At 38.6% G+C, this 24,673-nt stretch overlaps 5 protein-coding genes across 6 annotated transcripts in view; 3 read left to right on the forward strand and 2 right to left on the reverse strand.

Annotated features, from left to right (window-relative positions):
* Nucleotides 1–9,615, reverse strand: part of LOC116771073 (bone morphogenetic protein receptor type-1B) — a 57,447-nt gene extending 47,832 nt beyond the window's left edge. Inside the window, exon 1 of the mRNA XM_032662759.2 lies at nucleotides 9,510–9,615. Within this exon, the coding sequence (XP_032518650.2) occupies nucleotides 9,510–9,513 (4 nt within the window). The 5' untranslated portion in view covers nucleotides 9,514–9,615. The remainder of the gene's footprint in view (nucleotides 1–9,509) is intronic.
* A 317-nt stretch (nucleotides 9,616–9,932) lies between these two features.
* LOC116771475 (large ribosomal subunit protein eL34-like) lies at nucleotides 9,933–11,578 on the forward strand. The gene is made up of 3 exons (XM_061523345.1): nucleotides 9,933–10,011; nucleotides 10,136–10,207; nucleotides 11,250–11,578. Exons 2-3 carry the CDS (start codon nucleotides 10,143–10,145, stop codon nucleotides 11,542–11,544), a joined length of 360 nt encoding a protein of 119 aa, XP_061379329.1. The 5' UTR covers nucleotides 9,933–10,011; nucleotides 10,136–10,142; the 3' UTR covers nucleotides 11,545–11,578.
* A 1,146-nt stretch (nucleotides 11,579–12,724) lies between these two features.
* LOC116771261 (serine/threonine-protein kinase RIO3) lies at nucleotides 12,725–14,836 on the forward strand. Its single transcript, XM_032663066.2, has 2 exons — nucleotides 12,725–14,214; nucleotides 14,300–14,836. Exons 1-2 carry the CDS (start codon nucleotides 12,871–12,873, stop codon nucleotides 14,711–14,713), a joined length of 1,758 nt encoding a protein of 585 aa, XP_032518957.2. The 5' UTR covers nucleotides 12,725–12,870; the 3' UTR covers nucleotides 14,714–14,836.
* On the reverse strand, nucleotides 14,832–16,819 carry LOC116771395 (40-kDa huntingtin-associated protein). Its single transcript, XM_032663245.2, has 6 exons — nucleotides 16,619–16,819; nucleotides 16,290–16,539; nucleotides 16,000–16,213; nucleotides 15,847–15,925; nucleotides 15,515–15,627; nucleotides 14,832–15,378 (listed from the first exon to the last, which is right to left on the reverse strand). Exons 1-6 carry the CDS (start codon nucleotides 16,681–16,683, stop codon nucleotides 15,215–15,217), a joined length of 885 nt encoding a protein of 294 aa, XP_032519136.2. The 5' UTR covers nucleotides 16,684–16,819; the 3' UTR covers nucleotides 14,832–15,214.
* A 344-nt stretch (nucleotides 16,820–17,163) lies between these two features.
* On the forward strand, nucleotides 17,164–24,661 carry LOC116771141 (general vesicular transport factor p115). Of its 2 annotated transcripts, none has more exons than XM_032662881.2 (9): nucleotides 17,164–17,390; nucleotides 17,870–18,004; nucleotides 18,977–19,923; nucleotides 20,661–20,982; nucleotides 21,802–21,946; nucleotides 22,278–22,526; nucleotides 22,712–22,866; nucleotides 23,169–23,408; nucleotides 23,749–24,661. In XM_032662881.2, the coding sequence occupies exons 1-9, from the start codon at nucleotides 17,313–17,315 to the stop codon at nucleotides 23,896–23,898; spliced, it is 2,421 nt and encodes an 806-aa protein (XP_032518772.2). In that variant the 5' UTR covers nucleotides 17,164–17,312; the 3' UTR covers nucleotides 23,899–24,661. The 2 variants fall into 2 exon arrangements, with proteins under 2 accessions (XP_032518772.2, XP_061379351.1); XM_061523367.1 differs by lacking the exon at nucleotides 17,164–17,390 and adding an exon at nucleotides 17,516–17,643.
* The last annotated feature ends 12 nt before the right edge of the window (nucleotides 24,662–24,673 follow it).

Raw genomic sequence — 24,673 nt, forward strand, 5'->3', positions numbered from 1 at the left:
CGGAGGATTACTCCAGAACAATATAAAAGAAAATAATATAAAACATATCTTGATATGACGTAACTAATTATGTCCATGTCAGAAAACAGTCAATTTATAACCACAGCACATTATATTGAAGAGAACAATATTCCGAGCTTCATCGTTCGTCCAAGTTTCTGAAAAAATTTAACCGATATAATTTGGTAAGTTAATGTTGTATACAACATTGTTGTTTATCAGCAGGACATAGAGTACAGATGAGTACCTAGTGTGACTAAATAACAAGGTCAGACGGCGCCGGCGCCCGGCTGCCCCCGCCCAAACGAGATTACGAATGTAGCAAATTATTTCATATCACTAATTAATAAACGATTCGTACGACACTCGCGCGTACATAATAAATACAGACATTCGAGGAGGAACAGTCAACAAAAACTCTTACGGAATAAAGCGACCCACACCAAGAATTCGATCGAGGGCGAACTTAATCGATTGTCAACGGGGCACCGCTCGAAATTAAACGACAGTTTTCGGTGGACGCCATAAATTGATCGTGATCGAGCAAGACAGGGAAAAAAAACTAAACCAAAAAGAGTTAAGCGTTCGGGAGATCTCAGTATACAGATTACTGGACGCAGGTGTTAAAGAAAAATAATAAAATTGAACGCGGACGATGAAAAAAGACGAACGAATACGGCGTGGCGGCGCCGAACGAGGCATAATTTCGTTTGCAAGGCGACCGACAAAAAACAACATGTACCGAACGAGCTAACCAGAGCCGAGAGCGTCTTGTTATTCGCCATTCAGAGTCAATCCGCGGTGTCGGCGACTATTCTCAGGCCGACTACGGAAAATCAAACTACGATACGATGATCCCTAAACGGAAATGTTATATCTTGTTCCAATCACGGCAGATGCCATCCCTCAATTAGTTCGTGCGGAGAGAAATACTAAAATATGATTTCAGAGAAACGATCGAGCACAAGCGGCGAGGCAAGGAGCCCGGGATGCAATTTGGGAAGGCATTCCCTTCGCACGTACGGACAAATTGCCGGCAATGGTGCTGTAATTTAACAGACGACCAAAAAACTGCACTCGCACGCATAATGAGGACATACATCACTTTCTTAAAACGTGTCCATGAACAGTTAGAGACCCTCGCTGTGCGTTCCGTCGTCCACAAGAACACTTTCAAGTTTTTTATTAAAAACCCGACACATTTTAAGGTGGAAGATGAAAATTCCTATAAAGTCCTAGTTATAAACAAGGTCCGTAAGCATTCCAGAAACTTGGAACACGGTCATGTTACTGAGACTAAAAGCTTACATAAACAGAACATAAGTTTGTTGTTATAGGAATGTAACTGTAGCCGGAGCCCTCCGCGTGATGCTGGCGGGACCATTAACAAAATCCGTACGTTGATCCTTAAACAAATAGTATTAAACTGTGAGGATCCCGTCTCATTAGGAGAACGGGTAGGACGAATAAATAAGGATTATCGCAGCATCTCGTTCGTACATATTTGTGAAGAAAAACACGCCCGAACATACTGAACCCTCGCCCGACTCCGCTTATCTCGTCATCAGACAAAACCAGCTCCATGCTTGTATCAAGTAAATCGCAATAAAACGTACATTCACACAGTACAACATACAATTTGAAAGTAATTTGTTACCTTTATTACGTCGGTATATCATTAAAAAAATTATATGAAAATGTGTGTTTGAGAAATATTCGCATAATTTAATAATATAAAATTGTTTGGTGGAACAAATAGTTTGATTAATGTAATGATTCCGATAACAGGAAACAATGAGAACATACAAGATGTTATACCCTTGCAGATCTTTATATGGAAAGCGTACTATTGTATTATACATGGTGTTTATAGAATAAAGTAATACAATTGCAATTTTAATACATTAAATCTTAGAAGTTTCTACACCTGACTTATGTTTTAGTACAAAATTTAAAATGTTTACATGTATAAGTGGTGCAAAACAGTGAATTTACCACAAGTTTGCAACGTCGTCGTACATACGGCGCGTTTCTAGTATTTTTTAAAATAAATCTTCACACTATATAGAATTTACGTACATTATTGATTCACAGACGGAAAACGCTTCGTATAAAGTTTGAGAATGTAAGCTCGTGCTCAGCCTAGCCGTGACAAGGGTACAGAACATACTGATATGTTTCTCTAACTGAGCATTTTAATGTTTTGTGTACGCAAAAAAAATATAAGGATATCGTAATAGCGTATATAACCAAGTCACTTGTAAGGTAAACGAACTAAATAGTAAACTATAAAACGTTACGTTTTCAATTATTTCACGTTTGGGTTCATTGACACGTAAACATACGTGAACACGACGTACTACGTCGTTGACGTCAGGCCATAACCTTGAATACTATTAAATAGATTCATAAACCTAAAATGCATCGGTCCAGAGCAGTTTGAGATTAAATTGAATAGAATGCCTATATTAATAAGGATATAGTATGTATAAACAAATTTTGTAAAATAAAGTCAATAACAAAATTTACAAATATAACACGTGGTAAGAAATTTGAAGTTTATTAAATAATTTGAATAAAAAAACATAATACTCTTTAAATCTCGCTAGCCCGTATGAAGCTTCTTCTCAAAAATTTTGAAACGAATTGCTTGTATTCAGGCACTTCCTTTGATGTTAAATTAAAAATATCAAACTTCCATACAATACAGCGGGCGTCAATTTTTACCATGGCCAGTCGTTATTATAATCGACTAATGACCATAACAACTCGGTTCTGAACATTAAGTTTCTTAAAAATCTCACCCGAGCCGTTTAAAGATTCGTTTCGATCGACCACAGGGAGACGTTAAAAAATTTACTCCACGGATCACATTCGAAAAATATATTTAAAAACCTAAAATTTACAACAGAAAAATATATTTTACTTATATGATCATTGATTTGTAACTAACATCAATCAATCAATAGTATAAACAGTTCAGACACATATTATATGTATAAGGTCGTATCCGCCAAGGTCAAGTTATACAATAGTACATATTCAAGGCGCTGGGATTGTGTCGGGAGGTGTCGCCGCCGCACGCCAACAAAAAGAAAGCATTCAGTGGGCAGTAGGGTTCACGTTCACGACACTTATATATACTAATAAATATCATATTATACTAATATATGGAGGTTTTAGTTCATGAAAATATTCTATAGAATCAATTATAATCTTATATGTTGAACGTTAAAATATTATCGACAGGCATTTAGAATTTAACAAAGGATAGTCGATTATAATTAATATGACGTGTAGGTCAACATAAATATATTGTAATGTATATATATATTAAAATAATATTAAGTTATTTATAAATCATCAACCCTGATTCGTTCCACTATTGTTATTACAAAATGACCCATCTCAATGTCGAACTGTTCCCCGAACGCGCCCCACGTCCACAGCCACACCATTCTAATACATCTTGAGAGATTCGTACTTATTATTATTAATATTACATACATACGGTATGTCTATATTGTTATTGGTTAAAAATGAGTTTCTTAAATTCTTCATTTTCTATATATAATATAAAACTTTATATTGATTTTATATTAATTTTAGTTCTATACTATAAAATTTTTCTATAGAAATATAAAGACATTTTTTTAACTATTCTATATATTGATTGTACTCTGTGGTAACTTTGTAGTATAATCTGTGACACCTAAGACGCTACGCGAGCGTTAAAATCACGCTCAAAGATCATTGATAGTCTATTAATATTAAACGAATAGTTTCAATTGTAATAACTTAAACAATAATAATAAAACTTATTTATTAGTATCGGTAGTAAATTCACTGCAAGGACCCGGTTTTGTCTATGAAAGGATATATATATATATATATATATATATATATATATATATATATATATCGTGTCGCTAACAATAATTATTACATATAATTCTTGTCACAAAAATGGATTAAATAATCTCTGTCATTAGTAATTTATTTTTAACTTTTAAATTATTTATATACTTATAATGTAAATTATGTATTTATATACTGTGACCTAACATCCATGTGTGCAGTGGATAAGAAAGTTATAGTATAGTTAGCCATCTCAAACCAATTTACCCATCATATGAGTGTAAATAGTTATTAATGCAAACAAACCAATGCACAATATCTCAATTGATATAACGACTGCGTATGCAATATTCATCAAGTCGCAGATTCAATTATTTTATTACATTTTTTAATGATATTTTAATTTAATTTAATTTAAAATATAAATGGCTAAAGATCATTATGTATACATCTACAACCTAATAAACCTTGGGTCTATCCAGAACTAACATCAATTCATTCTTAGAACATACTTCAAAGGTAGGCCTTGTAAGTTCTTTTCAAATTTGGTTAAGTAGAGAGAGGAGCTAGGACAGTGGAGGTGAGCGTTTAACGAAGGATAAATAGGGACCTCTTAAACCTACACCTGGATCGCAAGTCCCAGGCACTGTTCAAGCACTTCTACCTTTAACACAATGGACCCGGCACACACACGGTGAATCCATTGAATGCTAAGAGTTCGTCTCAATATAATGAACTTTAAAAATAATCAATGCTTTATCTCACTTAAAAAAATATATACATAAATATTTATATATGGTGGTTACAAAACTTAAATATCTAAATTAATAAAATACCTATTTATTAAAAGCCACGAAAAATAAGTAGCTATTTAAGTCACAAAAATAACTATATTTATTACAATACCTATACAACACAATAATTTGTCCATATAATATTTTGCTTCATATCTAAAACTTGTCTGGCTGGTAGAAAAAAGCCAATATAAACAAGAAAACACCATTCATGTAAATTTTCTTCAGTTAATAAATGCTATCTAATTATTATGTTTTTACATAAACAACACATAAAATAAAATAAACATATAAATATTTATTTATAATAAACAGTGTTATTACTAATAAGTTTACTTAATTGAAATCAATCAATGTGTTTTTTTTTATGTCAGGTTGAAAAATCCTCATGGAGGCCCGCCACCCTCGGGGAAGGGCGAAGGGGACTGTCAGACTCTTACTGACCAAAAACCAACCCGTGTTCCTCATGTACCCGTATTTCAAAGGGGCGGATACCGCCAAAGCATTCGTCGCCAACCCCCCGACAAGTATTGACCCACCAAATGGTCAGGTGGGCCCCGTCAGCCACTCTACAGCCGTCACCCGGTCGCAGGACTCAACTATGAGGCGCGCGCGGAACACACGCCGCCGCCTCGACGCCTGCCACTGTTCGGACGACACGATGCCCCGAATCTGCCGTCCACAGGCCGCGCTCTACTGTGGCCGGAATTCGGCCACCCTTCGGCACCCAATGCATCTGCTGCGGGAGGGGAGAGAGAAGGCAGCTCCTCTCTCTCTTTCCGCCACCTCCTTTGCGAGCATCACAGCCTCGCAAAAGGTGGCGACGGCACACCGCATCACCTACAGCCGCGACCAAGTCACGGCGCTGCTCGGCCCAAGCTGGGCACTCCGCCAACGTATGCAGCGCCGTATCGTTGCGACCGTCAACACAATGGTGGCACTGGGACGTCTGCTCCCGGCCTATGCGACAAAGGTACTTCCCGAAACACCCGTGTCCGGTAAGTACCTGCGTCAGCCGGAAGCTGAGAACGCCGTGGTTGCTATTGAGCCACTCCTCTAAAACGAGCCTTACCGCCGCTACAGCGGCGTGCCGGACGTGGGTTGCGCTAAGCGCGTCTGCCACTCTACCACTAGGACCTGGCAGAACTCTGCCCTCCGTGCTTTAATCTGTCGAGGCATCAGGCGTTCGCCTCGCTCGACCGTCTCCACGCGCCACCAATAGAGCGACGTGAGGAGCTTTGCTTCGAGGTCCCAGGGGGGGGGATTCGGCTAGGCTAGCTGCGGCCTTCGCAGCGCAGCGACGTTGCGGGCCGTCAGGGCCTTTGCCTACACGGGCGCAGCGTATAGCGCCATCGACCGTAAGACCCCCATGTAGAGTCTCCGGCATGAGCATTCGGGCCCCCCAGGTTGGGCAGCAAGCGCGAGAGTGCAGAAGTGGTGACCAACAAACTGGGGGCAAGCCGTGTAAAATGGGGCCCGAAGTTCCACCGACTGTCGAGGATTAGACCAAGGTCGACTCGACAGCGATGGAGACCCCGCCTACTGTGATGCTGGACCTCGAAAGCGGCTTCATCCTTGGCCCATGGAAACAGAGGGCCTCAGACTTGTGCAATGCCACTTCTAAGCCCAGCCGCCGTATTCTTCCCACGACATGCGCAACACCAGCAGTTGCACGTATGGCCGCTTGACGGTACGACTTTCCACGCGCTGTAACTAGCGTATCGTTCGTGAAGAAGCGCACCGCGTAGAGCTCAGTCGTACCCTACATTCCACAGTAGCGGCCCCAACACCGAACCCTGCGGAACGCCGCACGACGTCTCTCGCCGACCCCATTCTTCTGGACCCGAGTATACCACAGATCTTTCTGACAAATATGCCTCGACAATGCGTTGTAGGTAACGCGGCACCGCATGGTACCGCAGTGCCTCTCGTGTGGTGTTCCAGGGCAAAGTGTTAAAAGCATTGGCGATGTCGAGCAACACCGCCAAGACCACCTCACCTCGGGCGACGGCCTCCTCCGTGAGGGTCTTCACGCGCATGATCGCATCCACTGTGGAGCGCCCCTGGCGAACCATATTGCTTGTCCGCCAAATCCGGTCCCACCCTTGTCATGTGCTGGACGAGGCGACTGGCGATGATTCGCTCAAAGATCTTACACACTTCATTCAGCAACACGATTGGCCTATACGCAGATGGTGAGTCTGCGGGGCGCCCCTCACTTTTAAGTAGGACCAGCTTTCCTGTCTTCCACCGGCTGGGAAACTGGCCCCGCTCCAAACATGCGGTTAAGAGCCTCGCTAAACGGGGCCCGAGAGCCTTCATGACTAGGATCCAAGCACGGCCTAGAATGCCGTCGGGTCCTGGGGCGGTGTTCCTGATGCGGGACCCCGCCACTCTCAACTCTACCCGGGTCACTTCGGGCACGTCATGTCAATAGCATCTTTCGCGTCGGGCAAATTGTGAGGTGAAACCATAACCGGTGGTGTGTGTTCCGGTCTCGACGGAAACAACGCACAAATCACCTCCTCCAGAAGCTGTGGTTGGAGACTTCGGGACAATGGGGGAGCCCATCGACGCAACTTGCGCGCTACCATGAGGTAGGGGTGTCCCCACGGCTCTCGATCCAGAGTCTCCAGCAGCACTTTGTTGGCCTGGGTCTTTGCCTGGACAATGGCTAGCTGGAGGATTTTCTTCGCCTCTCTATAGCGGTTGTATAGTTCCGCCTCTTCCTGTTCTGCCATCGCTGTAAAGTAACGACGGCGTCTTCTTCTTCGGAACCTCGCGTACCGACGTCTTACCTGCGTACAAGCGATGCGCAACTGTGCAATCGACTGCGACCACCAGTACACTTGACGGCTGGATGGTAATGGTCGAACTCGGGGCATACCAGCGTCGCAGATAAGCGACATGCTCTCCCGGAACCACTCCGCCTCCTCGTTGATGTTGGTCGGCCTGTCTGGATAGTCCAGCCAAGCCTTCACGATAGAAGCCTCGAGAAGAGCCTCCCTGTCCAGCCGCTTCAACGCCCAACGCGGACCATCTCCAATGCCTACAGGAGCCGCTTGACCCGGCCCAACCGAGGTCTGGGTGGAAACGCTAAATCGAATATATCGATGATCGGACAGGGTCTTTACATTCTCTAGGACGTGCCAGTCGTGGACAGTGCGCGCAAGATCGGGGCTAGCGAATGAAAGATCCACTATAGATCCACTCCGCTGTCGCACGCACGTCTGCACGGAGCCTCGGTTAAAGAGAAGCAGGCCCTGCTCGACTGCCCACTCTTCCACTAACTCACCCCGCGCATTCGTAGCTGGGGAATCCCAAGCCGTGGATTTGGCATTGAAGTCCCCTAGGACAATCACGGGACAAGGACGGCTGCGATTGATTACCGTGCCCAACTCCAGGATGATATCCTCAATGTCGGCGAGAGAATGGCTGGGGGCAAAGTACACCCCCACAACTATAACTTTTTCCCACATTGCCGCGACATAACCCCGTCCTCGGGTGACCGCCTCGAAAGGAGAGGTGTTGGCGGCAGATCTCATAATCAGCGCCACCGAACAGTTCGTATGGCACACCCAGTCATCCCTAGGTGGCACAATATAAGATTCGGCGTCAACTGCCACATCGATCGACCACTGCGTCATACTCTGGAGCAGGAGATCCTGAGCCCTGGCACAGTGGTTTATGTTGGCTTGGAGATGATGTAGGGCCATTATTGGGCATCTGCTTTGGGACCACTAGAAGATCCCGATATCTCCAGTAGGCGACCGCTGGTAGCAGTTGTTTTGCACCGGAGACCCGTTATCCCGCGAGGTAGCGAGGCGGCAGTTGGAGCAGTCATCTTTTGTGTGGCAGCAGCCAGTTGGTCAGCACGGGGCACTGCGGCTTTGGCCGCATATATCGGCGCCGATGTGCTACGTTAGTCTGCATCCATGGGGGGACGTAAAATCCTCCCCTCAAGCACCGCGAAGCGCGCGTTGAAACTCACCATCTCCTGACGTATCTGGCGAATCAACTCCATCTCCTGTGACGACTGCGGGAGCGGTGTTGCGTGTGGAAGACCCACCTCCCGCCTCAGCTGCTCGCGACGGAAGTTGGCCATCTCTGCCTTGAGCTCTTAGTGCTCCTTTCAATCAATGTTGCCATTACATATTGCATCAAATTATGTATGTTTATTACCCACTTTTAAATATTTAAAGAATGAATTTTATTCTTTATATAAAACTTTGACACTGAAGTTAATATCTATTAACTGCATCTGCATCTGCATTATTTTATAAGAGTAAATATATACTGTATATAAAGAATATGTCTATTTTTTTACTGTAAAGTATATATTAGATTTAATTATTTAAAATATCATAACGTATCTATACATAAATGGTCACACAAGTACCATGTGAAATGAACATCTGTTTATAAATTAACAAGTTATAGCTACAGTTATGAATATTTTGTAACTACATTGGTCTAAAATTGTTAATAAAAGTCCCTTGGAGATATTTTCAGGTACATTACATTGATAGAAAACTGAAAAAAGCTAAAACGATCTAACGAAAATGTTGATTTTGTAGTCCCGTCTCTAATCTAATATAATTATTGTAAAATATATCGAAGATGAAATAATGTTCCTGATATAAGTAATAATTTTGCAAATTTTCTATAATTTTAATGATAAAAAGTTATTATATGTAAAAATTATAAAATATAATAATAATAACAAATGTTTTGGTCGGAGAGACAACCCCGTCATCTGTTATCTCTCTGGAATGCATTTGACAAGTAAGATAATAAAAATACATAAAGAACGACGAAACACTACATATAATGTAAATACACACAAATTGTACTTACCCATATCTTATAAAAACTCACTTCGAACCACTATTTATTTGTATTTCAGACACAAACACTGAAAACATCACACAATAGCGGCCATTTTACTAACCTTGTACTCGATGTGGCCATTATACAGAAAGAAAATATAATTAGTTAGTTTCGGTTTCAATTTTAAGAACAAAAATTAATTTACAATGATTTCCAGTAGTTAATAACATGGATTATTTACAAGTTTACACATCGTTATTTTTAATCATTTGCATAAAACACACATAACATATTTGTAAAACCAAAATAAGTGTTTTTTTTTATTATAAGAAGTAAAGTAATATCACTACATATTAAAAATTTTTGTTAATAGTAAAATTATGAATGAAATTCTATTTTTTAATGTAAACTTATATTTTTATTATACATTATATATTTATTAATATTTTGTAATTGAAAATAAACTAACTTCGAATTGTTGCCACAAACAACTACTGTTTTTCTTTTCTTGTCAACAGCTGTCAAAAAGGTACGGATTTAGTGCGAGTAAAAGAAATCAAATAAAATCGGCTATTCCACCTTTAATTACGCTTATTGTACTGGTGAATTAAATAGTTTAGTGCACGTTATAAATAATCTATATTATATTTCAGTTCCAAAATGGTACAGCGTCTTACATTTAGACGACGTTTGTCGTACAACACCAAGTCGAACCAAAGGAGAATGTGAGTATTTTTACGATAATTGGGTAAAGTAGGAATAGTTTTAAACTCATAAACCTCTACAATGCCTTGTTGTCACATAAATGATATAATTCATTAATTATTAGAACATATAAACTCAAATATAACCTATTATTTGTCGGCATGAATAATGCCTTCAAGACGACTAAAATTGTTTTAACGACATTCAATTTACATATTTCTGTATTATATAGTACGGTATTTCGTTAGAAAACCAAAATCTTTGCCACTTTTATAGCACTTGGTTCTTAAGTTCTACGACTGCTATCCATCTCTCAGACACCTTTCAAGTACCACTTTCTGTTATGGAAATTTTTTAATTACCGCAATTAAAACTGTGTTTTTGAAAATTTATTATATTGTTATAGTTATAAACAAACCTACGAATGGTTAAATTGATATTGTATTATTGGAATCAGATTAACATTGACAGTAAGTTGTAGTTACGTTTTAAACACCAATTGTGTGTCTCCTTAGTACTCAAGGAATGGTGTACAAATGTTCCAGCATTTCCTGAATATTGACACAATTATGTTATACTTTTTTTAGCTATAGTTCTAACGTGGGAAAATGAATTTAGTAAAGAAAATGTTATAAAAATTTTAAGCCATTGATTTTATCTTTGGACTTTAATGAGATAATTGTTCTAACTTATTAAGCCAATGTCCAAAAAAAAGTTTAAATAAGTACCAAACAATAATAACCTCAAACTAGCATAACAAATTAAAGAAAGCTAGATCCCTTGACAATTTCTGTACTAACAAATAACTGTTGTAAAAAGGTTTTTAAGAATGTTTTATACAAACTATTACTGCGGTACATATCAAAGTGGCCAATATCAAGATGTGTTGTATGTCAAAACTGATTATTAAACTGATTAAAATATTATAAATATAAAGGAATATTTAGAACATAATATTAAAAATCTCAACACATAACTTTTAAAACTGTGACACTTCATAAATACAGAATTGTTATATTAATTTCATTGTCTAAAGTGAATTTTGTATAAAATTATTCCCAGAGTAAGAACTCCTGGTGGTCGTCTTGTTTATCAATATGTGAAGAAGCCCAAGAAGATCCCGAGATGTGGCCAGTGCAAGAGCAAGCTGAGAGGCATCCAGCCGGCAAGGCCTGCTGAGCGTTCCAGACTTTGCTACCGTAAGAAAACTGTGAAACGTGTATATGGTGGTGTCCTCTGCCACAAGTGCGTAAAACAGCGCATCGTCAGAGCCTTCCTGATTGAAGAACAGAAAATTGTCAAGGTCCTTAAGGCCCAGCAAGCCACCGCTAGACCCAGCAAAAAGGCCGCAAAATGAGCTTAGGGTGTAAATAAAATTATAATAAAAACCATGTCATGTTTTATTCAGTTAACAATTTTTTTATTTTTTTACTTTACTTTATTTTTTAATTTGTAGTTCAGAAATAATCTATTTTAAAGCTGAAAAGCTTTTCATAATTTTTTACTTGTAGCTCCTTATCCTTTTTATTAAGAAATAGTATGAATGAAACAATACAGATGATAAATTATTTGTATTGCCTCCTCATGATGTAATATTATTCACCCTGTATTTGCATTAAAGTTCTGGACTCTAATCAGCAACATTAAAAATCATTTTCAATGAAAAAAAAAACTACTAAAACTAAGAGTATGGATTTGTTAAGTTTTTATTGTTTACTCGACGTTTCTTCCTACTCTGTCTCTCACTCTGTGCATTTCTTGATCTATCCCAATGAGCGTACGCCTCTCGATTTATCCCACTGTCTTAAACAATTTGATAAAAATTAGAGCAAAGAACGAAATTTAAAATGATCTTTCTTACAATACCGTAAGGCTTATAATGAAGTTATGTCATTATTTCATTTTGTATTGTCTTTTACATTCATTTTATATTTCCAAAAAATTCTTAGCTTTCCATTTTATTCCATTTGAACAAGTTGTTATTTTAAAAAATAAGCTCTATATAAAACTTTTTTACATAGTAACAATATGTATATATATATAATTGTCTTTTTTATTAAGCTGAAAATTGAGAACTTAACATTCCCATTACGAGAAAGTTTATAAAATATAAACTTATTTGTTACATCGCTAGTCTTGATCTAGTCCGGTGTTTGTCTCAATGTTGTCCCACAATCCTATTACCCTATATAAACATTAAATCACCATAAACGACAAATTATAAATTACGTATTTTAGTAATAAAAAAAATAATTAAGTTGAATAATACACTGAGAGAAACATAGTGATCTCTGAGCCTTTCAGCGGTTTCGCCACGATAAAAATAAATATTGAAACGATCAGTCATTACTTTTTATTAAACTAGTAATTTTTTTTTATGATAAGAATGTTAAGCATTGCTTTTGAGACACCATAATTTAGGAGAGAATAAATGAAGCTACTAATTATTATTGCAGGTGGCAATATTATAATTATTACCCTGTCAGTACTCAAAAGGACTCGTATCCAGAGCCGTAAAAACATTTTCATATACCCTGTCAGTAAGTGACAATATAAGAGCAATCTGTTGTAAATTTATTATTGTGAAATAGTTTTGCCACTTTTACGTAACGTAAATATTGTACATATTTTTAATATTTATTACAAAGCCTGTGATATAGTTAAGTTATATTTATATAAAAAAATGTCGAACCCCTGGAAAAAAGTAACAGAACCTACTAATACACAAAACTTAGCAGATATTATGTCTGAACAATACGCCAGAGGCCTTCAGATCAAAGAAGAGTTACGTTTTGCTGAACAAATATCTCAACTAGATCTCAACTTGAGTACAGGAAACTCGGAGGTTTCTCCCGAAATTCTCCGAGAAATTGAAGAATCGAGTGTTAAGGATTATTGCGACTCGGATGCCATTATTGCGAAAGTGCTTCAGTGCCAATATGACAAAGCATATGACGATGAGTTAAAAATGGTTGAAAAGAAGAAAAATGGTGAGGCAAAAGTATCTGTATCTTATGACAACTATCGAAATATTCCGGAGCACTTGCTGTACGACTCAGAGTCAGACGATGACGACACCGAAATGATGAGCAACAAAGATTGGGATCGTTTTGAAACAAACGAAAAAGAATTCGCGAGCCTACCGAAAAGAGGCTTCATCATGAAAGATGGTGCAATGGTCACCAAGCATGATAGTGTTATCAATGGCAGAAGAAATGCTTGTAAAGTTATGGCATTTCCGCCTGAAGTCTGCACAGGGGACGGTGCTGGGTTTGATATGAAGCTATCAAATGCTGTATTTAATCAACTGAGGGAGCATACCAGATGGAATCAAGCTAGAAAGCATAAAATGTTAGACAGAAAGGAAAGCCAAGCAACAGCTGAAATGGGCTTGGATGAAGCAACGAGACTTATTCTTTTTAAGCTAATTAATAATGGACTTTTGGAGGATATCAATGGTATTATATCCACTGGAAAAGAATCGGTCGTGCTCCACGCCAATAGTGATCAGTCATATCCAGATATGATCCTTCCCAAGGAATGTGCAATCAAAGTGTTCAAAACAACACTCAATGAGTTTAAAACACGCGATAAATATATTGAAGCCGACTACAGGTTTAAAGACAGGTTCTCAAAACAGAATCCCCGTAAAATTGTTCATATGTGGGCAGAAAAAGAGATGCATAATATAATGAGACTACAAAAGATTGGCTTAAACTGCCCCGAGATGGTTGTTCTAAAGAAGCATGTCCTTGTCATGTCATTTATCGGCAAGGATAGTAAACCAGCTCCAAAACTGAGGGATGTTATACTTAAGCCAGAAAAATGGCAGAGTGTTTACAATGAAGTTGTTGAGGCGATGCATAAGTTATATAAAGAAGGGCATCTTGTACATGCCGATCTGTCCGAGTACAATATATTATGGTGGGAGAATAAGTGCTGGTTCATTGATGTGTCACAGTCCGTGCAGCCAGACCATCCTCACGGTCTCCAGTTCCTACTGAGGGACTGTCGCAATATTATTAATGTAAGTAAATGTTCTAAACTGTTTGTGCAATTTCATTCTCTTATAAACGGTACTTTTATTAATAATAAACAATATTTTTCAACAGTTCTTTGAAAAGAAGAATGTTCCGGAAATGATAACAGCCGACGATCTATTCAAGTCCATCACAGGCTTTGAAGAAATTGATGTCAATATGTTAGAGGGTGTTCACACCACATACAACTCTCTATCATCACGTTTTGAAATCGCTCCTGATGATAACCGTAACATCAGCTATCCATTCGAGTATTGCTGGCAGAATTCCAGTAAGATTAAGAACAAGCCAATGGGCAGTGATGAAGATGATGAATTTAGTGAAATGTGGGAGCATTCAATACAAGACAAACTTCTAGATGGCGCTGCAAACTTCGGCAACGAGCTCCCCGTTACAGTAAATAAACATGACAGTTTAAAAAATGTCAATGAAATTCTACCAGACAAAGAAGATATAGGCTGTAGTGGTGTAGACAAGAAATCTTAAAATTAATTGATTATTAACTCTGAATAATATTTTGTTGTGTTCTACAACACTGAGATTTAAATGAATGTTAGCGAGAAGAATACAGAAAAAAAAGGTGTATGGAAAATAAATTATGAAATGATATATTTTTTATTTTATTTTAAAATAACTAATAACAAAGATCTATGTATAAGGAAGTAAAAAAATTATATATAGGTTAAACAATATAATAACAAATAAAACAATTTATATTTTATAACACTATTTTCAATTATGACCACTTTATGAAAAGGCAAAATCGAATTTAATTGTTCTATAGTTATAAAGAATTTGGATCTCTTGAATATTATAGTAAGCAAAACAAACTCCTTTTGAAACGGTAAAGAAGCTGATTGAAAATGTATTATTGCCACTTGTAAAAAATTGTTGTCTTAATAAATCATACATGAAGAGCAAGCATAGACAATATTTTATGTGCAATTGTTCATAACATAAACAAATCCACCTCTCAACATGTTGCTGTTATGTCTGCTTTTCCAGTATGAGTGTTTCAAGTAATTCCCTCTGCTGCATGGTGAAGTGTGGCTTGGAACTGGCGACCACACTGACTAGAGACTGGGGGTCCATACTGCTGGATATTACGATCGACTGGAGTTTTAGTCTCAGATCCATATTGAAGGGAAGAGCTGCATCATTAAAAAAATATTAATATATGTGAATTAAATATCTTATAAGAGAATTTAGCAAAAATTATAGCTGATATTGAATAGAGGAAAATTTGCAGTAAAATACATACATGTATATGACACATGACAAACTCACCAGTGCTATCTTCGTCGTTGAGTAAATCATCCAAGAACTGTTTGAGTGAGTCGCTTCTAATTTCCTCTGCGGGTTCAACGAGCAGTGCTAACAATACTCTGCTCACTTGAAGCCTACAAATAATTAATAACATGTATTTTTTTTTTATTTGCCATCAGCTATTCAGCCATAATCAGATGTTATGTCTTGCAGATAATAGCATGTTGAGAAAAGTTTTCTGAATATTCAATTTTAACGTGAAAATACTTTTATTAAATATATTTTCCATAGTATAAGAGGTCTATAATATTTACTTCTATATAATATAAGTTTTAAAAGGTTAAACTACATACTCAGTTAAAACACCTTCCGGAATATGAGTGTTGGATTCACATATTTTATTTGCCATCTCCAAAGCATATTCGTATTTCCCTAAAAATACAATATGAGATTAAATCTAGACAAAAACATCATAATTCATGAGACTTCAATAAATGAGAACTTACTACAATCAATTAGCAAATTTATTATCTTTCGAGAGCACATCAAATTGACCACCCCATTGGTAGCAGTCTCCAAAGCCTGTTCATAATACACTAGGGCTTCTGACTTTAGATCCAGAGAAACTAATTCTTCAGCCAGTTCTAGCAAGATAGAGGTCCGTATCGGTGACTTCTCAGGATATTTACTTAGCGCCTGTGTGTAGCAGCCAATTGCTGCCTAAGAAATCAAGGTTCATTCATTCTATATAGGTTTTGAACAATTGAGTCTTGTAAAGAATCATCAAAAAAATTACCTCCAAATTTTCTCTATCAGGGCTGTGGAATTTTAAGGCAGCCAATTTTTTTTCAGCCTTCATAAACTGCCTCGCAGCTGATATGTAATGCTCCGCTTCACCGAGCAAATTACCAATCGAAGCCTCACATTTAGCGGCCCCCACATACGTTTGACCTGCAAACGCTGGTTGTTCCGAATGCTCACATTGTATCGCGAGTGCTAAGAACTCATTTGCAGCTTCTGTTATATTAGGTTTTCTCATAAACCTCCTATAAATAATAATTAACGTCAAAAAATTTACCATTAAAATAATAATATAATAAGGAAATTTAGCAGAGTTAATCTTACTTTTTTAGTTTTGTGTTGATGTTAATGTATTGTTCATTAAAACTAGCGCTGAGATCGGTTGCCATTTCCAAGAGTTATAATTACAATTGTACCACTTTAATAATATGAAATTCATTAATGATCGTGTTGTTTGTGAAATTATAATTTAAAACAGTATTTAATTCAAACAGCCTTTCAATTGATTCTGTTATGACAGAATCAGTCTGTTATGACACATGTCAGTATTTATTGATCAGAATCGCTTCAGAAACTCTATAACATAAAATGTTAAATGTAAAAGTACATATAAATATATTAATCAAACAACTCTGTACCTCAACGGGTACTTGGTTTATAAAAAATCATGAATTATTGATTTTCTAAACAAATTATTTAAAAGAATACTTATATCAAACTCTATTTATTAAACCTATTAGTTTTTAGTTAAGTTAATTAAGAATTAAATGACAGGTTTTATCATTATCCACATAATTGTGTTTTTATTTTATTCCGCAGAATTCACAAATCGTTCTGTAGATAAGGTATTTTTTATCATATTGTCAATTGTCAAGTGAATAACGTCAACAATTCTATTGGTTTGACGTGTCCCGATTCCTGTTTTACGATTATTCGGTGTTATTTTCTTTATAAAGCAATGCATTTATTTTATTAATAGACCAATATAGTGGTAAGGTAAGGAAGAGAAAGCTTAAACATGGATTTTCTTAAAAGCGGTCTCAAAACAGTCCTCGGAGCACCGGAGTCTGGTCAACAACCATCGGTCGCTGAAACGGTAATAATTTCACATATTTTCAGTTTCAGAACCAATTTGACTTATTTATAAATGAGAATCCAAGGATTTATTCGCTGTGTAGACAGGAAATCGACGATAAGTTCCATTTGGCACCAAACTTTGTGTCATATTATCTTAGTTATGATTAAATTTTATAATTTATTTTTATGTTATGTTATTTACAAGACATCTCAATAAAGTTGTCATAAATGTATTTCATAGAAATAAAATTTACTATGTATCTATTTATAAGGTATGATACGAAAATTTAAAAACCATATTGCTTAAGTGATTTAACTTAACCTTATATTAAATTTTACTTATTAACAGATTATTCATTAAAACAATATAAAAAAAAAACGGTAATTATTTTGTAATAAGTAGCTATATAGAAATTATAAAAATAAATCATACTTCTCAGTATTAATAATAACAAAAATGTATATATTAGAGTCTATCATATTGTTTCTTATTTGAAGGTTGAGCGTTTGGTAGAGAGAGCAAGTAATTCCACCCTCCTGGAAGATCGTAGAGATGCTTGCCGGGCATTGAAAGCTATGTCCAGGAAATACAGGCTTGAAGTTGGTGCTCAAGGGTTAGATACTCTGAGACAGGTGAGTTATGATGAGTCATGATCATAATACAGATTACTCTATCTGTACTCAATAGATATAGGAGGTAGAGGAACTTGGGACGATTTGTATTGTAAAAATATATTACTAAGAAGATAATGTTTAAAGATAAGGCAACCAGTCGAGTTGTTTCTGCGAGATAAAGTGGTTACTTAAAATAAAAAAAAAGCACTTGGATGTTATTGGAATTATGTATATGAATTTTTTTTGTTTAACTTGCAAAACATGAAAGTAAGTAAGTAAAGTAAGTGGTAAAACTTATATTTGGAGGAATAGGCCCTCCAGAGAGACCAGTAACTGAGATAAGCCCCACAGAGAGACATCAACTGAGCATATAATAATTGATTGTATATATAATTTTTGTTAGAGTACAAACAGATAAGAATTCTATATAAAGAAAACATGACTCCTATAAAAGACATTAATTAACGTTAAATGTTCCACTATTGCTGTTTGCTTTGGACATAACATTTTATTTTTCATTTGAAATAATAAATGTATATCTCAAAAAGTATTATGATTATAGTATTAGCATCGGTGATTACAAAGGAAATATTTTCTTACTGGTTCACATAATGAGATCTAAGACTTTCGCGAGTATTATTCATATAAAAAAAATATTTTCTTGTTTTCTATTTTGTCCTGTAACTTTTAATGAATGGTGAAGGTGTTTACGATTAACGGAGTAGTTATCTTGCGATGACTTTGTATGGGATAGACAAATATATTAACATAATTTCGTGACATTGATAGATCTTATGAAAAACTTGTAGAAATAATGTCACTAAAGTTCACTAAGCATTGTTCAGAGTTTTGTTGATACTTAGGCCCAAATAGAGTGTGACATGTATTACTATGTATTTATTGGATTTTTTTCATTTTCAGCGCATTCAAATGTAAGATGATAAGCAATATTTTGGAAGGTAGTTCTAACTAAATGTATTGTAATTTCAGATTTTAGAATTAGACAGAGCAGACAACGAAACTGTGAACTATGCGTTGGACACGTTAAACAATATCGTTTCTCCGGCTCAATTTGAGGAAGAAGAGGATAAACCTCACATACCAATGAACATCGGCGACCAGTTCACGGAAATGTTCATCAAAGACCCGCACAATATACAATTAGTGTTGGATCTTCTCGACGAATATGACTTCCGAGTTAGGTTGTCTGCGGTGCAGCTTCTCGAGTCCGTGCTCACAAACAGAACCAAGGACATCCAAGAGATCATTCTAGATAAGCCAATGGGTGTGTCCAAAATGATGGATCTCTTGGCAGACACGAGGGAAGTCATACGAAACGAAACACTGTTGTTGCTGATCAAATTGACGAAGGGCAATGCGAACATACAGAAGATTGTGGCCTTCGAGAACGCCTTCGACAGACTGTTCGAGATCGTGACCAGCGAAGGATATTCAGATGGGGGGATCATCGTGGAAGACTGTCTGTTGCTGATGTTGAATCTGTTAAAGAATAACAGCAGCAATATAAATTTTTTCAAAGAGGGTAGTTACATACAGAAGATGTTGCCGATGTTCAACATCCCAGAGAACTCTGAAGAGGTCGGCTGGTCGCCACAGAAAGTTGTTAACGTGCATTGTATGCTGCAGCTGGTGAGGACTCTGGTGTCCCCCAGCAACTCTATCCAGATTATATCGAGTTGTCAGAAAATTATGAAAAATGTCGGTCTCTTGGATGCGCTATGTAACATCCTCATGGCGAGTGGAGTGCCAGCGGACATACTGACGGAGACGATCAACACTGTTGGTGAAGTGGTCAGAGGCGACGCCACTAACCAGGACTTCATAGGAAACGTCATCGCGCCGTCGTATCCCCCGCGGCCGGCGATCATAGTGCTCTTGATGTCTATGGTCAACGAGAAACAGCCTTTTGCATTGAGGTGAGCTTGCTTGTGAGAATTCGCAAGTTTTTATTTAATTTTGCTTAATTTTCAATTTAAATAATATACCACTGCTCTTATCTTTGATACCAACCTATTTAAAGTGACTAATATTAAGGCAGAGTCTCTTTCGCCATAACAAGTATGAACCAGGTTCACTTGAATATTTTTGTTTCTGGTATGACTTCAAATTAGACGTAAGATCTAAGACTAAGACTAAGAGATCTAAGACTTTGGCGAGTATTCATTTACATGAAACAAATATTTTTCGGCTTATGCTAAGCGTATTTTATTATTTTAAAAAACTACATACGCACGTAGTAATACGAAAAATATTAGTTTTATTTAAAAGTACATGACAAAAACACTTCTAAGTGAGTAACTCCTTGTAGAGTATTAGTGAGTAACTCCTTGTAGAGTATTAGTGAGTAACTCCTTGTAGAGTATTAGTGAGTAACTCCTTGTAGAGTATTAGTGAGTAACTCCTTGTAGAGTATTAGTGAGTAACTCCTTGTAGAGTATTAGTGAGTAACTCCTTGTAGAGTATTAGTGAGTAACTCCTTGTAGAGTATTAGTGAGTAACTCCTTGTAGAGTATTAGTGAGTAACTCCTTGTAGAGTATTAGTGAGTAACTCCTTGTAGAGTATTATTTTTTTCAATTCAGAAACTAAGCTGTTTTAAAAGTAGTCTATAAATAAGCGGATGAGAGGCGATCAAAGTTCAATGTCCATCTCCAGATGCGCCGTGCTGTATTGCTTCCAATGTTATCTATATCACAACGAGAGCAGCCAGTCTAACTTGGTCCAGACGTTGCTGCCGTCGTCGTCGGACGTGTCGAGCCTGACGAGCGGTCAGATCCTCTGCGGGGGTCTGTTCTCGTCGGACGTGCTGTCGAACTGGTTTTCGGCGGTGGCCTTGAAGCACGCGCTCATCGATAACCCCACGCAGAAGGAACAGGCGCTGAGAGTGTTACTCGCTACCAACATAGGCAGCACGCCGGTGTCGCTGCTCCACCAATGTACTCTGCTGCTGCAGCAAACCACCAAGCTACAGTCCAAGGTGAGCTGATCCACGAATCTACTGTAAGTTTCCTCTCTTGTAAACCAATACTTAATTAGGCGTGTTATATTGTGTCCCTTGTTATTGACTTACTTCAGCCTGGTTGTTAGATGTTACCTTTGGGAAGTTTCACTTTATTTTGGTTCACACAGCGTTATCGTATTTGCTCGCCGGTTGAGATTCATTTTAGAATCGTCTGTTGTTAACGATTGAGAAGAATCCTTACGAGCGCAACCAGATTTTTCATTGGACGAGTGTAGTAATTTTAATATTAATTTAATGGGAAGCTATGATTTCTATTTATGAATGAAAAACTTGAAACTGTCCGTGTTCAGTTTGACGATGAAGACCCGTGATAAGGTCACTAAAGACATCAGCGGTGAGAGGGCCAGCCAGTTACTGAGCGGACATAGAGTTACGAGGATGATGGAATCATTCACATCTCAACCAAACTCTCTTACATATTATACTAGCGACCGCCCCGGCTTTCACACGGTTACAAAATTTAAACCATATGCTGTCAAGGTTCATATAGATCGATATTAAATCAACAATGTATCAAAGGTATTTAATGGAACAAGGATTAATGCTGTATTGATTAAAATAACTTCGAAACTCAGCCACTATTTGTCTTAAAAATGTTATGGCGGGATAACCATAAGAGACAGGTATACCATAGCGCAGTTTCCTGTAGACCTTTTCAATGTGCACAACACTTGAGCTCGCCCTCGGGGTATTGGGACAGAGAGTGACTTTTTTTTGTGCTGAGTCGTGACTACGTGTAGAAAACAATTACACTCAGGATATTTTGTATGGCAGGTAGCTCTCCTCATGTTGCTGTCGACGTGGACGGCGGGCTGTTCCGGGGCCGTGGCGGCGTTCCTGGCGGCCCCGGGCGGAGTCCCGCTGCTGGTGCATCACGCCGGGAGCAACGAACACGACGACAACGAGTACCTGCTGCAAGGTACGAGGGACAATACAGACACCTTTCATCACCGACATGTATATACATATATATGTACACTGATGTAATATTCAATAATTTCTGTTAATTGTTCTGAAGTGTCTTTAAACCGACTTTAGCGGACCTTCACTGGAGGAGAGCTGATGTTATGAGTAGCAATTTAGGCTGCTTTGGTTTTGAGAAGTTGTGTTTATATAAATAATATAAAGTGTTAATTCCGCTGGGGCTGTACTGTCAAGGGAAGCTCATTTCCGGCAGCGTCAGTTGCTGGTCGGTAAAGCTGAGCAACATAATCAAGTGCCAGTGTCTGAGCCGCTCCCATACTCGTCAGGTCTGTCAGCGTTCCTGCTGGCTATATGTATCCACTTCAACGACGACTCGGTGACCACCTACAGCAGGGACGCCCTCAAGCAGTTGCTGGTGAAGCGGATCGGCATGGAGACGTTCGTGGCCAAGCTGAGCGACGTGTCCAAACACGAGCTCTACAACAGGGCCGCCAAACATCCGCAACTGAGAGTCGCCTCGCCCTCAGACGTGCTCATCGACTACGAGTTCTGCAAACTCTTCAAGAGTCTAGAAGGTCTGGAAGGTTTTGCTTGCTTCGATTATATTTATAGCCGGACTATGTTCATTTAAAATTTGTAAGGATCGTTGGTTAGTTAAATAATGATGGATGGAAAGTTGAGATTAAAATAACACACAAAAAGTACCATATGCAAAAACATGATGCGGTCCGCATATGATGTGAAAATCGTGTACACCCAGGCCCCCTAATGGAGAGCGTGTCGATGAGTCCGGGCAGGTCGTCCCCGGAGCCCCAGCTGGAGCAGTACAAGTCCCTGATCCGTCAACAAGACGCGCGCCTCCAGGAGCTGGTGCAGCAGCTGGAGACGCTCACGGCACACGCACAACACCTCCAGGTCAGAAACCACTACATACTATATATATAAATTAAATTTCAACTAGACAGTTCTTGACTTTCACTCCAACGTTAGAAGGTGAAATAAAGCCGCAGGTGGTGATCACCATCTCAGTGACCGGCTCCTCACTTAGCTTTGATGATACACAAATTGAAACTGGAAGGAAGAAAGTCCCAAGAAAATGTTCATAGTAGGGAAAAGATAAATAGAATATCATCAATTGGTTTCAATGTGACTCCTGACTTTATTTGGAGTGTAGGCAAGTGGCGGCCGAAGATGAATGATTGGTGCTCACCTTACAGGGCGCTCTGAACGAGGCTCAGTCAGCCAACTCCCTGCTCAGAGACGAGAACACACTGCTCAAGGCGCAGGTCGGGAACTCCGGCTCGGACCACGAGGACAGGATACGACAGCTGACCGGGGAGGTGGCCAGGCTCAAGGAGGAGTTGGAGGGAGTCAGGAGGAGTCACAGCGCCAGGGACGAGGAGCTGGAGAAGATGAGGAGGGACCAGAACGATCTGTTGGAGCTACTGGACGATCAGGTGAGGGAGGGCCGCCTGCGCTAGTTGGTTGTTGTTCCATAACTCGCAGCGACCGCACGGATCCTAATAAACTTGTACCGATGTCCCTCCGACGCCGGATCAATGTACAGCGCGCGCCGACACGAAGCGCCGTGCCCGCGGGGACTCTCCGGGACTCGGTGTGTGTGGGGAGGGAAGATAGTCGAAAACATTTATCCAATTATATATTCTAGATTTAACCATTTCATACTTAGTTTTTATATATATATATATATATATATATATATATATGTGTGTGTGCGTGTGTGTGCGCGTGTGTATATAATTAGTTCATAATTTCTGTAACCATCTCATTTTTCAGGATTTGAAATTGACGGAATACAAAATGAGGTTAATGAATCTCGGCCAATCTATAGACGAAGACAATGTCGTCGAGCCCGAAGATAACCCGAGTCGTGTAAATAACAAAACGGTCGACGGAACAGATTACATCGTGACCCCGCCTTTATAGGGCTCTGCGGTCGAGGTTACTTTAATGCTATAGTGACAGCGTTGGGTGAGAGCGCCGGTCTTAGACACTAAGTGGGATCCGAACTCCGGACGTGGAAAAAATATTAATGATTGTCAAAGTAAGGTCTTAAATCTGTGCTCTGATATATAATACATAGTGTGTCGCCGCGGGAACCCCTCGCAGACATAAAGACTCATCAATCAAAATATGCGGCTTTTTAATATTTTCCAAGCAAATAAAGGATCACGCGGTCCGCAAGGAAGAGTCACAAAATAGAAAAATACTTCTGCTCATGACTAGTCAGGCGACACGAGGCGAGTTAGAACTGCTGAATGAGCTACTGCAGCAAATGATCCTTGCCGTTTAGGAACTCTGTGTTTTGATCGCGTCCGCTCGCTGGACCAACGAACTTTCATTAAGATAACACGTTTTTCCCATTCTTACCTTATCAGCGTTTTTCTTTTACGTTTCTGAGTAGTGTCACCCTTGGCACATACATTTTTTTGCCTCCGTTGCATTAGCAACACCTTCTATCTGTCACCTGTCTCTTCTCGGGTGTATCGCTCACGAGGCTTTAAATTAAAGATCTGTAAGACCTACACAGAAGCTGATCCCCGCTACATGACAACCTGCCTGCTAATGAATTTATTTCTTTTATATTGTTGTAATCTAAAAAGCACTTTGTGCGTTGGGAATAGTGTCCAAAATTGTTTGCTTCTGAATATGATTTGTGATGTCACCCCAAGTGTAGACGTGCCTGTAACGTAGTATTTAA

This window comes from Danaus plexippus, chromosome 17, assembly GCF_018135715.1.
Source record: "Danaus plexippus chromosome 17, MEX_DaPlex, whole genome shotgun sequence".
NCBI lineage: Eukaryota > Metazoa > Arthropoda > Insecta > Lepidoptera > Nymphalidae > Danaus > Danaus plexippus.